This window comes from Scyliorhinus canicula, chromosome 10 (assembly GCF_902713615.1).
Source record: "Scyliorhinus canicula chromosome 10, sScyCan1.1, whole genome shotgun sequence".
Taxonomy (NCBI): domain Eukaryota; kingdom Metazoa; phylum Chordata; class Chondrichthyes; order Carcharhiniformes; family Scyliorhinidae; genus Scyliorhinus; species Scyliorhinus canicula.
Genome location: NC_052155.1, coordinates 97,955,048 through 97,969,682, shown reverse-complemented (window position 1 = coordinate 97,969,682; position 14,635 = coordinate 97,955,048). Strand labels below are relative to the sequence as shown.

Sequence of the window (14,635 nt, the reverse complement as noted above, 5' to 3'; positions counted from 1 at the left end):
ACTGTGTCACTCAGCATCATGTCAGGTGATATATTTATCCATTCAGCCAAAAGGGAAACTTGTTTACCCTTTAATAACATTGTCTTTGTATCATGTGACTTGAATTGGAGTACCCTCAACATGAAAAGTGATAATATTAGATTTTACTTTGTTAAATGCTGTAATGAAATAACACACGTTGCAAGACTTTTGAAATTGGACAACAAATCAATTTATGGAAATGGTATATGCGTTAGGTATCTCCGAAGAACGGACTGTTGGTGCCACACCAGAGATTGTTTCATGGGATCATGCAATTCCAAAGGAAATCCTAGACAAGGCATCTGCAACTGAAGAAGTCTCTTCTGACAGCATAACAGTCTGGATTGACCCACTCGATGCCACTCAGGAATATACAGGTACAGTATATATTATTGAATTTTGTGTGTCTCAAATTAAAAAGTGTGTATACTAATAAAGTATTTATTGATCAAAATTATTTATATTTCCTCTGGTATTCTGGACTTGTGTACGAAAATCGGACAATTCAAATGTGCTATTTGGGTTCTATTTATTTTCTTCGTGACTGAATTGCCTGACATTGCTCATGGTAATCAGGCTATTTTTGTTCGCTCCCTTCTCTTATCCTCCTGTTGTGTTTCTTTTGGTGCCTATTTCTCTTTCTGTGTGAAAGTCTACCCCCCCCCCCCCCCCCCCGCCTGTTTATCTTCTCTTGTAATCGCTACCAATTTGTTTGCATCATGTCATCGTTTGGTTACCCTTGTGTCTTTTTAAGGTGGGAGAAATTGGGTCATTTGTTGGGTAAGGAAGTATTTTGAATCGCAGGACATTAGAAGTGCTGGGATTTTGAGCTGGTATGTCATCTTTTGGATAATAGATTGCGACTGAGGTGGGAAAATGGACACACGATGGATTTTCTGGAGGAAAATGTGAAATGCTTTTGCGCTTGCTCTTGCGAGAGGTGGGAAGAAATGGGCAGCTAGGTTGGTAATTGCTTTAAAAAAAAATGAATGGAAGCATTGGAAGGGCGAGGCATTTGCGTGTTTTGGGTAGTGTCTGACTTGAGGGTAGGGGTAGGTCTTCAGCATGTGTGGGGTGGGATTTGATGAGCTTTATGTCAGGGAATAAGGGGGGGGTGCTGGGTCTGAGTCAAGATGGTAGCAGAAGCTGCGGAGGAGGATTAGCTGGAACCTGAGTTGAAGCAAGACGTGGAATAGGATTGAAGTCAGAACACAGTTGAAGCTCTATTCCACCTATACCATGTTTTTAAAGTTGGTTACTATACTAAGCTAAGAAGTAGCAATTTATTGACATGTACTACTATATGAAAATGATCGTGCTGTGGGCCCTTTGACGTTACAGTGATGATCAGTCAAACAGTCATGGAAATTCTGGGTGAGCATTAGGAAACCCGAGCCTCCACGCCACCTGGTGGCCAGAACATCCAGCTACACTGTGACAGACATCGCTTTGCATGTTTTTAAAAAAATCCATTATAAATTGTGCAGATTTTAAATTGTAATCTTTCGCCAGAAATTGTGACAGCAGGAGGCAAAGTATTTGTGGACAGTAACTGGCTGGTCTTTGCAAGATGTTTAATTAAGATCTCCATGGTATTAGTAGTGGGAATTGGAAGACATACTTTGAAAATTATATGGATTTTGCAAACTGTTCTTTTAAAGATTGTTTTTCAGCTTGGTAAAAGTTTTTGAGTCTTATAAAGCAGAATTAGATTTTTAACAAAGTAGTTGAAGTTAATAGCACAGAATGGACTTGCAAAGAAGAGCACAGAAAGCATTGGAGAATGGAGTTATTTAAAATGAATGAAAGCTTAGGGGAAAGGAAGAAAAAACAGAATTAAGACTGTTTAAAAGAGGGATTTTTTCCGTCACTTAATGCCTGCACAGAATGTAAATGAAAGCATATTTTGCCTGTATACTTAGCAGTTTGCTGAACTAATCCAATGTTAGACCAAGACGGGCTGCATGTGTAATTTGATTTCCCAGTTTGTCTGTCATGTTCTTAGTTCCTGCTGTAATCATTATCTTTTACTGCAAAGATCTGTTATTGAACAAACACTTCACTTCCTAAGGGTTTGAGGCAGAAGAGTTGCGCTGGAAGCCAGGAAATGTATATTTTTAAAATTAGGATAATGGGATTTGAGGCAGGAGATGATTTTTTGTTTGTTTGGGTCAAAAACAATTATGGCTGAAGCAGATAGTTTTGAATAAGGTTGAGTTAACCAGGCGAAGACCTTTTCAAATTATGACTGACTGTCATGTTCTGTTTCCTTGTAATACCCTACAATCAGGCTGAGGTCTGTCAGATCATATTTGTCAGTCCTGGCCTTCCCATGCTTGGTTTGTATCTGTCTCACGCTCTCAAATGTCTCCTCACTTGCTTTCCACTTAATGAGATCTTCGCCTTCAGCCCCTGTGACATCCAGCGGATATAAGAGGATCTGAAGGAGGCAGATTTCCAAGGAGGTGCAGTTTTTTTTTCATTCCACTTTTGTTATTATGGAGCATTTTTGGAATTTTATTGACTCAGCATTAGGGTTATCCGAAAGACCCTGGTTTCTATGACATGAGAAAACTGAGCTTTCCCGGAAACTGACATTTTTATGTATCCTCTAATAGAATGGCAAGGCAGCATCTGAAACAGGTAGAGCTCGCATTCATATTAATTGTGGTCATTCACTGCTGGAGCAATACTCCGAGTTTGTTTTATCTGCCCATGTCTGCAGTTTGGGCCGGAGATATGGTATAGTGGAGAAAGATTACAATTGTTCCTCGGTATTAGTGGCCTGACTTCTGACTTTAACAATGCAAAAGAATGGGATTCGTTTGATGTATGAAAGGACATGGGGCTGGGTTCTCCACCTGCGGGATGCTCCGTTTTACCGGCAGCCCGGGGGTTTCCTGATGGCGTGGGGCTGTCCCATAATGGGAAACCCCATTGACCGTCCGACGTAACGGAGCATCCCGCCGCCGGGATGAATCAGAAATGTGGTGCGGCGGGGCGGAGAATCCAGCCCATGGTCTATATGAGGGGCATGCCCATTGTTTAAAAATAATTGAGGTTATTTCCTGAAGTTTTGCTGTACTCCCATTATCTTTTGTGATGCACTTGGGAAGGGAATTTCTTTTTAATTCAAACCTGCATATTTTGGAAGCTGTCAGGGAGTGACATGATGGGGATAATTTCATTGCATGCAGCAATATTTTGTGTTTATTCCTCTTGTCTCAACTCTGAATGCCTGTGCTTGCACTGATACTTGCTACCTGAGGTTCTTTAGTTAAAGCCAAGAGAATGGGAGATGAGAAAGAATTGTATCTATTTACTGGTGAAAGAAGAACATTGGTGACCTGGGGGAAGTTTGTAAATGTAGCAGATGTGGGGCTCTAGTGTGGAATTTTCATCCACTTCCAACTACAAAGCTGAAGCCCATTCATCTAAATGTAATTCACAGGAATTCTCACTCCACTCGGTCAATGCCTTCTTTGTCCAGTGAGAGTACTGAGCAAGCATGCAGTTACAGTCCTACAATATGTGACTTCAGTGTCTGATATTGTCTCCTGAGAGGCAGCACCATATGAACCCTATTTTGCTGTTGTGAACTACACCCGGCATGCCAGTTCCAGCTTGGGGACTTTGCCCTTTGCTAGTATTTTGGCACCCATTCTGAACAGTTTGTGAGCAGCCAATGCAGCTTTTGTGCCTTTTGAGAGCCACTCTGGCAGCTACAAACACCTTGGATATTTTATTACGCTAAAGGCTCTATATAAATTTAAGTTGTTTTGACTTGCAGAAGAAGCTTGTTACTTCAATGTAATTAAATAGCTTAGCAAAGATGCTCATCAGCTTGGGGAATAGAATTTTGTTTGCAGAGACCGGGGAGCCCAATGACTTGTCTTTTATGAGTTATGAGAAGGAAAGCTAATGGTATTTCCTCTGCAATAGGTGTGCATTTGGCTAAAATGACTCAATAATATGAGGTTCGCCTACCCTGTCCTTTTTACTTGCTGTGTGCTTGTTTTTGCAGATGTATACTTGAGGTTTCCTGGCTTATGACCCTGCATATTCTGTGAATATTGTCTTGCATCAGAGGTACACCTCCTGCTAACCAGGCTGTTTAGCTTCTTTCTGGTTGACTGTTTTCTGTGGTGGGCCTGCAGTTCTGTTCATTTGCACTAGATTTTTCTGGCAGAGAAGAAAGCAATAATACAGACTCTGATATACAGTAGGAAAGCTGCAGAATTTTATTCATTCACAGGGTGTCGCTGGCTACACCAGCATTTATTGCCCTTCAGGTTGTGCAGAGCTGCTTTCTTGAACGATTGCAGTCCGTGTGGTGTAGGTACACCCACAGTGCTCTGAGGAAAGGAGTTCCAGGATTTTGACCCAGTGACACTGAAGGAATCGAACTTGGAGGAGAACTTGCAGGTGGTGGTATTCCCATTTGTCTGTGCTCCCCTTGTCTTTCAGAGTGGTAGAGGTCACGGTTTTGGAAGGTGCTGTTTGGTGAGTTATTACAATGTATCTTGTAGATGGGACACGCTGCTGCCACTGTTTGTCTTGGTGGAGGGAACAAATGTTTAAGGTGGTGGATGGGGTGCCAATCAAACCGGCTACATTGTCCTGGATGGTGTTGGGCCTCTAGAGTGTTGGAGCTGCACTCGTCCAGGCAAGTGAAGAGTTTTCCATGACACTCCTTGTGCCTTGTTATAGAGTAAGGAAGTGAATTACACGCTGTAGAATTCCCAAAATTCAACCTGCTTTTGTAGCTACAGTATTTATAAGGCTAGTCCAGTTTAGTTTCTGGTCAATGGTAACCTCCAGGATTTTGATAGTGGGGGATTCAGTGATGATAATGCCATTGAGTATCAAAGGGAGATGGTTAGATTCTCTCCCATTGGAGATGGACATTGCCTGCCACTAATGTTAACTTACCATGCAGCCCAAGCCTGAATGTTGTCCAGGACTTGGATGCTTTAGTATTTGAAGAGTTGTGATTGGTACTGTTGTGCCTAATTTACCCAAGAAAGGAGAGAGACCTGTGCATGGTAACACATCCCTGTGCACTAGATTGGGGTTAGGAAAATACACTACACAGTATTCTGAATTAAACTCTTTTACTTGTCAGCCAAAATGAGCAATTCACAAGCTCACTTGTAGAGAATAATACTACCCGTTCATGTGGGGGTGATAAGTCTCTCGTTACGGTTGGGCACTTAGTCCTCCTTTCAAATGTTGTTCCGAGGTTCTCATCCCCAAGTACTCAGAGAGCTCAATATTTATACCTTTTGCCCACGTGATTCTGTGTGTTCCTCAGTTTAGTCTCAGCTAATTGATTCAACTATAATCTTGTCTCACCTAATGGGATGTTATTTAACCTTGAACAATCCCACTTTCCTATTCTTAAACTGATTAACCACAGCTGGTTCGACCACGTATTTCGATATCATTGCTAGTCTACTTCAGCATTTCTACATCTAATGTTAGCTGTCCCAAAGCATGCTGGTTATATATCAAACTTGACCAAATTTCTAGGGTCTACGATACTGAGCATTGTGTAATCGTTGGCAAATATCCCACTTCTGAACTTGTGGAGAGAGGGTCTTTGAAGAAGCAGCTGAAGAAGGTTGGCTTGTGGACCCTACCCTGAGCAGCTTCGACAGCAGTGCCTGGGACTGAAATGATTGAAATCTAACAACCATCTTCCCTTTATGCGAGATTTGAGCCCAACCAGTGGTTTTCTCTCTCTTTCACTTTCTCTTTCTCTCACACTCTTTCTCTTTTTCTCTCTCTCTCTCTTTCTCTCTCTCTCTTTTCTTTCTTTCTCTTTCTCTCTCTCCCGCTTTCTCTCTCTCGCTCTCTCGCTCTCCCGCTTTCTCTCTCTCGCTCTCCCGCTTTCTCTCTCTCGCTCTCCCGCTTTCTCTCTCTCGCTCTCCCGCTTTTTCTCTCTCGCTCTCACCTTCACTCTTTTCTCCTCCCCTCTGCCCCGGATCCCCATTGAATTCAATTTTGCTAGGGCTTTGTAATGCCAAATGCTGCACTGATGTCAAGGGCTGCCAGTCTCTCACCTCACCTCTCAAATTCAACTCTTGCACTCATGTTTGGGCCATGGTTCCAATTAGATCAGGAGCTGAGTGGCCCTGGTGGAACCCCAACACTGAGTATTATTGGGCAGCATATGAACTGAGACACAGCTGAGAGAATAATAATTTTTGTTTTAAAAGTCAGTGTCAGGTTTGAATAGTGGATCAGTGAGACTGAGAAGATTGACTGCACAATCATATATGGAAATGGTCCCTATTTAGCAACTATTTGCTTGAGGTAGTTATAATAGTTTCCAAAGAATTTGTTTAAGGTGTTTAAAAGATGGAAAGGTTAAATTGACCTGAAATTCCTGTGAATGGTGAGGGTGTAAATATCAGTTCTGCTCCAAGGGAATGGGGTCAGATGAGATCAGGAAATAGGCCATTTATGGACCCTGCTACATTTCGACTAAACCTTGAAATGTTTACAGATCTTTGCTTCAAAATTCCTTTCTTTGTATCACGAATAGGTTGTGCAGAAACAATACCAATGGAGACATAGTGCAAGTCCATGTGAACCTTTTTAAAGGCCTCTGATCTGTACTCAAATAAGACAATTCATCTTGGAGACGATTAATTGGAGGTACTCTAACGAGAGAAGGCAATGCAAGATAAACAATATATTTTAGAAGTCTTCGACCCTGTGGAAATTTCTGCTTTGGATCAGCCTCCACTGTTGATCCCTTGCAAGCTCAGGCAGCGTAAATAATCCTGTTCCTGGAGTTTGGAATGGAATCTCCACCTTTGGGCAAGGGTCCCACTTTGCTGCACTTACATAAACAGAGCGGAACCCCAAAAAGGCTGTTGTTCTTTGATTGTTATGGATGTTTTCCTCAAGCAGCTCTCATCTCCTGAAAACCTCAGGGTGGAGGATACATTTAGGTCTCCTTTCATCAATGTGGCCTCCATTATGTGAATGAGGGGAATGATGCCGTGGGGCAGTTAATATAGTGGGCATAAACATTGAGAATTATAATCCATTCTTCCATTAGTCCCTCCTTTATCGGTGTGAAGCTGAAATTTTCACCTGAAGTGCTCATTTCCAGGATGAGTGGGTATTGGATACTTATTAATCCGAATGCTCTGTATTGCCATTTTGTGAATGTTGAATCTCCCACAAAATAAAAGAATTTTGGGTCGTGGGAGGCAGTGAGAGTTGTCACAGCAGTTTCTTGTTGCAAATCCTTTTGGATCAATGTAGTCAAATCATCACAATAATTACTAATTGGAAATGACTGAGGTTTGATATTTGAATATTGTAATTTAATCTGATTAATCTGTTGCACTGTCAATGTGTTCTCTATGACTCTTTTGTACATATCTTCCCTGGCCCTCCTCCAGCTCTCATTAGATTTTAACACGGTTGATCACACCATTCTGTTTTCTGTTTGACTTTGTGGCATTGCCCTACGATGGTTCCACATCCACCTGCTCCAACACAGAAATCGCGTCTTTCTGTTAATTCATGGGATGTGGGTTTTGTAGCTTGGGCCAGCATTTATTGTCCATCCCTAATTACGTGGCTTGCTAGGCTGTTGCAGAGGGCATTTAAATGTAAATCGCATTGCTATGGTCGCATGTAGGCCAGACCAGGTTAGGATGGCAGAGTTCCTTCAAGGGAATCATATGGGTCTTTACAACAATCGGCAATGGTTACATGCTCATCATTAGACTTAATTCCAGATTTTTATTGAATTCAGATTTTGCCATCTACCATGGTGGGATTCAAACCCGAGTCCCCAGAGCATTATCCTGGAATACTAGTGTAGTGACAGTATCACTATGCCAGTGGTTTCTCCCTCCATATTTGCAAAGTCACATCAGCTATCAAGGTTCTATGATTGATTGCTACCTATTCAATATGCAGATGTAGCGTCTTATTGATACCATGTGCAAATGTGGATCCAGCTATGATATGCTGAAAGCTATGATAAAGACGCACCTTTAAATTATTTGCACAGTAATATGCAGAAACCATAATCAGGCACTGAAATAGTTCTTGATGCAATCTTGGATGTAATCATGTTATGCATTACCTCGGGCTTAATCATGTGGGAATTAATTATCTGTCAGTCCGCGATGTAATGTATGCCACTAGCAAAAGCAAAGCAGAAATAGTATACCAGATGTGGGAAGAAGGTGGGAACCACTAATTTCTACATATTGCAGTATAACAAATAGCACACTGCATTCAGTAAAATATGTGAGTGTAATTTCTGAATTTGGACTTATTTTTATGACGTCATTGTTTTTGTTAACATAGTTTGTGTTCTGCGGTATACCAGAGGTTCCAGTACAGGAGAAAATTACTGCAGGTGCTGGAAATCTCAAATAAAACAGAAAATGCTTGAAATACTCAGCAGTTCAACCAGTATCTGCGGAGAGAGAAGCAGAGTTTCAGGTCAACGATGAGCTATGTTACTGGTTCCAGTGCCTGACAGAAACAGTACAGCTGTCACAGCCTTCACAGCAGTTATAATCAAGTAGAATCCTGGTGCGAGTATCCACCTCGCTAAATTTATTAACTATAATAATAATAATAATTGCTTATTGTCATAAGTAGGCTTCAATTAAGTTACTGTGAAAAGCCCCTAGTCTAATCTACTGCTACTTGATGAAGATACTACTAACTTTCAATGATACAACAGTCCAAGTAAAGTTCTTAACAGGACTGAGAAAATCAGGTAAAAATTTGTCTGTAAGGCTTAGAAAACAATTGGATTGCTTTTCACGGAAAATATTTTGGAGGTCTGAGCTCCAGTTCTCACGGAACTCAATTGAACGTTAAATCAGATTTTTCTGGAATCCTATGCTGAATTTCTCAACCATGAATTGGTTCATCTTGTTTCCAGTATTATCTTTAAAAGGAAGGGGAAAATTAACATGCAATTTCCGGCTGCAGGGGAACAAATTGTTATTCAAATTAAAATGCATTTTGCGGCACCAAAGAAAAATACAGTAACTTATCATTATGTTTTTTTAATCTTTGTGCAGAAAAACTTTTACATTATGTCACTACTATGGTGTGTGTAGCTGTGAATGGAAAACCAGTGATTGGTGTAATCCATAAGCCATTTGCAGATTTTACAGGTATGGAAAGTAATTATGTGAAAAATCATTCTATTTCAACTTACTTTATGCTTTTTTTCAATTCTTCCACGATTAATTTTCCCTACTACATTTGTAGAATAAAAAAAAAAATTCAATTAAGGGGCAATTTAACGTGGCTAATCCACCTACCCTGCACGTTTTCGGGTTGTGGGGCTGAGACCTACACAGACGCAGGGAGAATGTGGAAACTCCACATGGACAGTAACCCGGGGCCGGGATCGAATCCAGATCCTTGGTGCCGTGAGGCAGCAGTGCTAACCACTGCACCATCGTGCCATTATATTTGTAGAATTATAGATACCATTCCTGGATTATAAACATAGCAGAACTTTGGACTCAGTAGGCAAATTAAATATTTTAAACATTCCAGCAACTTGATATCATGTCCGGACAAATTGGCAAATACCATGGGCTGGATTCTCTGTATCCTCCAGCAGTATTTTTCTCGGCGGTGCGCCATTGATGGTGGCAGAATTCTCTACTCCTGCCGCTTGGCAATGGGTTTCCCATTGAAGCCACCCCATGCTGCCAGAATCTCAACGGCCGGAGCATTCCGGTCCATATATGCTCATGTAAAAGTCAAATTCCTGAGACCAATTTTTTCCGGTCAAAAGTCTTGGGACTACATTCTCCATCCCGCAGCGCCAGATTTCTGGTTCAGCACGCTGGTGGGATGCTCCGTTTCGCTGGCTGATCAATTTGCATATTGATATTCGCCAGTGTTCAATGCCGCCAGTTGGTATGCATTCTTCTAGATGTTGCACACCAAAACAATGGAATTTGATGATTTTATTGGCAAGGTCAGCTGGCAGTCTGTTTTTCTGACAGTAATAAATCGTGCCTTTTCACAAATCCTTTGCCCCCTCTCTGATCTATCCCTGAATTCTGAATGCCACCTTTTTTCGCTTTTCTGAGGGCGTTGAATCAGATGGCTCTGTGGGTGATGATACCATTTTACTGATGCATGTTAACTCATTCTGGCATTTTTTATTTTCCAGATCAGGACCACTTACTCGGGTATCCTCTGCTAATGCTACTTTTTCAGCAGCTTTTCTAATTAATGGGTTGCTTACTTGTGAGCCTTTCTCGAAGGCAAGCCAGAGATCATTTGGAACAGGTTGATTGAGATCAGTGCTAGAATTGGAGGGAAAATTTAAAGGTTTCCACAAATAACTTTAAATTACGGGTTGGAATTAATAATCAAAATTCAGTTTGATCCCTGAAAAGCTAGTATTGACTTTTACACAAGGTATATGAAAATTCATTTTTTTTAAGGCAGAAAGTAATGGGATAATGTTTACACAAGGTTGACTTTGACACAAATATACATAATTTCTAAATATTAGAATGCCATTATGTTACAAAATAGAATGTAATTTCTTGTTTGTCATGATGTTTATTCTTTCTTTGTCTGACAGCCTGGGGAATGGTTCATGGGGGATCAAATGTGAGCATGCGTAAATCATACAATGAGAAGAAACCAAAAATTATAATTTCCCGGTCACATACAGGCACAGCGAGAGCATTTGCCCAAAAAGCATTTGGAAATGACAGTGACATTAAGAAGCTGGAGGGGCAGGTAAGATTTGTTGGAAAATAAGAATTTTTTTTCGTCCTTATTTTGCAGTTTATTGTAATTCATTAAAGGTTTCTGGTACTTCATTGAAAAATGGCAAGTGATAATTCACTTAGTGAAATTTTAGTTATACAAGCAATGGGAGATGAGGCAAAATCCAAACCATTCAGAACTGAGGCATTTTTATTACATCTCCTTAAATCTTTTGAGCTTGTATTTAGTTTCCTGCTGAAATTTTTTTAACCAAACTCCTGTTTTTTTTTAAGGTTATAAAGTGCTGTCCTTGCTGAATATACCTGATGATAAGCAGCCTGACCATGCTGATGTGTATCTTCATGTAACAAATATCAAGAAGTGGGACATCTGTGCTGGCAATGCCCTTTTGGAAGCACTTGGTGGTCAAATGACCACTCTGGAAGGAAAAGCTATTGATTACACTGATACTGAGTTGAATGAAGGTGGAATTGTTGCTAGTATTGGTGTCTCCCACAAGACGTTGCTTGAGAGGTTGCCAAACTTGAAATCTATTAAAACCCAGTAGAATTTCCAAACTAGGTGTTGCAATGTAGAAGCAAAAAGAAAAGTGTTCATAATTGTCATGAATTAACTTTTATCCTGGTTCTCTTCTGGAATCGTTATGCTGATTTATGTGTGTGAAGGCCAGATTAGGTGTGAATGGCAATGTAGAGCAAGAAACTAGGTTTTAGTAGGACCAATCCTGACTTTAAAATTACAGGTTTGGACCGCGTTATGTATGAACTTAGCAAATTTCCATGTATTAATGTGAATGTTTATAAAATGTTTAAGTTAATAACTTATGGTTGCAGAATTGTGGAACCTATTGTTCCAGGTCCATTAGATTAGCCTGATGTTAATCTGCTGTTAAGAACTAGAATTCTTTCCCCCTTCTAACTCAGAAGACGACTGTTGAGATTTTAAAAAAAAACAATATTTTTTTTTTAAGACCTCTTTACAAAAACTGGAATTGGAATGCAACCACCGAGGGAGGTTGTTTCCTTTCTGTAGCGTACAACACATGCACCATAACTTTTGGAAGCGAGTAAAGGCTCATTAAGGCTATTCTATTGTTGGAACTATTCCCCAATGCATTTTTAAAACTTCTAGTAAAATCATGATATTCATGCTGAAATTGATTATTTATTAAACCAGTACTGCTTATTTAAAAGATTATTGAATAATAACACGTTCCAACTAGGCAATAATGAAAGATATGAGTACCTCGGCGAGGTCTTGGCAAACTCGGGTTTCTTCTGCTGTGTCCTGTACGTGCGTTTTGTGATTCATTCCAGATGAGCTGCCAGCGCTTGATACAGGCTAATCTTTTGTGGGTGAGCCTTCTTAGATTGTGACAGGTTATTAAACACTTTTACATGGCGCCTCTGAATAGTGAATAGTAGCAGGAACCCTGCCTGAACTTGAAACCAGCTGTCGAACTCTTATTATTTCCCCTACTGAAATCAGCCCACTCTGCACAGACTGGGTTTTGAACTTTGTACCTCGTGCTCCGTACCATTTCAGTTCAGTACTGTTTCAGGTGGCGCATTAACCCAGTAGGCCATATAGGGCACTCATCAGGGATTGTTTTACGTCGAGATTTAAAAAACCTTGCCGTATGGTCATTTTTTATATTAAAAAAAAGTCCAAACAGATGTAACTTGTAGTTCAAGCACAATTTTTTGACTTTGAATAATTGTTGAAAGTAAACGTTGAATGAGCAACTGCAAAAACAGACACACAGCTGGGAGAATTGAAATTTAGATCAAAACGGTTCTGAGTGTATGTCCTGGGAATTTTGTAGATCTATAATCACAGAGCAGAACATTGCTATTGTTTCTACTTCAGAAGTGTAGCCTTCAAGTAAATGCAGCAAATCTTGTTTTTTGACTTTATTGTTGCTTTGTTTGTATCTTCTTTCTTTGTGTTCCTGTCTGTATGCTGTTTGTGTTTTCCGACAAAGCTGCACATTTATTCACTTGTCTCGTTGTTCTATGTAGATTGAGGTATTTGTGGCATTAGGAATAATGCTTTCATTTGTGAGCTATTGCTAAAAATATAACTAAAGTGACCTCTCAATATTTTTTAAGATCTCTTCCATAAATATTTGTTTTCATTTGTTCTTAAAGAGTTCTAACATTGTGTTCTTGCACAGCTTAAGAACTCAAGAAGCAAGTGTTTTAGTTTTCAGCTCTATTTGAAATGGTTGCATTGTCATGCTAATTAAGTTCTCTACAGTTCGAAAATAATGTTTCTTGTTCAGGTTATTAACAGAGATGAATACTTCTAGTTTTGAGTATTCCACTGATTAAGAGTTCACATCTGAACCTTTTGAATGATTCCAAACTCATTCAGTGAAATAACCAGCATCAGCAGGTTCTAGGTTTGTTCCCCTTCTGTACAACATGACCTGATTTTAGACAGGTCAATGGTTCCAGCATTGCAGTAGGCCTTAGTGACTCTGTTGGAGAAGGGGCACAGAGCTAGGAATTCAGATGCCCTGCTTTTGGGTGAAGAAGATGCAATTAATGACCTGCTCCTCCCATTGAATCAGTGAGTGTGATGCGAGGCCTTACTCTCCTGCGATGCTCCTCTGATCTCAAAGCTGTCAGCAGCCTTTCCACACACAGGAAGGTCTGACAGCATTGTGCTGATCATCTAGGCAATCTTAAAGAACTCGCTGCCTATGTAAAGGAAGGCTTCACACCTGAAGTCATGCTGATACAAAATCATTTCTGAACGTTTCAAGGTAACTCGGGTACCGGAGAGGCTCCTGAGTTCAATACGCCAGGCTGAAGGCTCTAGTTGCTACTGGTGGAGTCCAGGCGGGAGGCAGTTTTCCTCTGGATGGAAGGAAGCCCTCCAGCACAGTTAGAAGGGGAAATGGGAACACATCACCCGAGAGGGTGATGCTGACATCTAGCTCCACTTGCAACGCTGAGAAAAATAGTGACCTCAAATTGGTGGTCATGCATTCTAACAGTGCATCACACAATCACCACACTAACATCTCTCTCTCAGCTCTATGTGCCAAACCCCAATCCTACAGTCAGCAGCATGCCCTTCACTGGCACCTAATGCTCACACACATTAATGCCAGCATTGCACCCACATCTCTCTGCCAACTCTTCCAGCTGATCAACTTTGGCAGGCACATAACCAAACACAATGCAACACCATCTCTTGCAGGATAAGGTTGTCCATACGAACAAGATGGGGATAAGGGGTTGGTGGGTGGTTTTGAGGCGCCTGGAGGAGTTTGTTCTACACATGATGCCAGTAGCAATGCAGCCCACAGGATTTGGAGTAGCAGTAGGAAGATGGTATGTGATATCTTTATATCCTTTTCAACTCCCTCCTCCCAGTGGAAGCTGATGATGTCAGCATGGAACTCCTGATTACCTCCCTGTTGCCCCCATCCTTCCCTCCTCCCAACTCTCCCCTTCTGTTTGTATGATTTCAGATACCAAGGAACTTGCACCTACAACTCCTCAGCAGAGGCAGGAGGAAGAGAAACCCCATGAAATTGATGAGGATGATTGTAACTTGACCATGCATTAGCAACCATCAGCTCAGGTAATGGCACTATAAGGAGCCATGAGGGTATTTGAGAGATGGGATTAGCACATAGTAAGTCACCGAGTATGAGTATACTGCAGCCAGGCTCGTGGAAGGTAGCTTGTTTACCAGTTTCCCTGAGGGTAAGGTCATATACAGGTTCTACCTCAGGGACCCCCGATGAGAACTATGATGGAGCAGCATAAAAAAGACTCCGATGACAAACCACAGTGGGACATTGGTGCATAGGTAGATGGGTTGAGTGCCACCTATT

The 14,635-nt window shown here is 40.9% G+C and overlaps 1 protein-coding gene across 1 annotated transcript in view; it reads left to right on the top strand.

Annotated features, from left to right (window-relative positions):
* LOC119972538 (inositol monophosphatase 3-like) overlaps positions 1-12,698 on the top strand; it is a 29,137-nt gene extending 16,439 nt beyond the window's left edge. Inside the window, 5 exon segments of the mRNA XM_038809402.1 lie at positions 237-398; positions 9,096-9,191; positions 10,631-10,771; positions 10,774-10,791; positions 11,055-12,698. Coding sequence (XP_038665330.1) covers positions 237-398; positions 9,096-9,191; positions 10,631-10,771; positions 10,774-10,791; positions 11,055-11,329 — 692 coding nt within the window. The 3' untranslated portion in view covers positions 11,330-12,698.
* Positions 12,699-14,635: the final 1,937 nt, after the last annotated feature.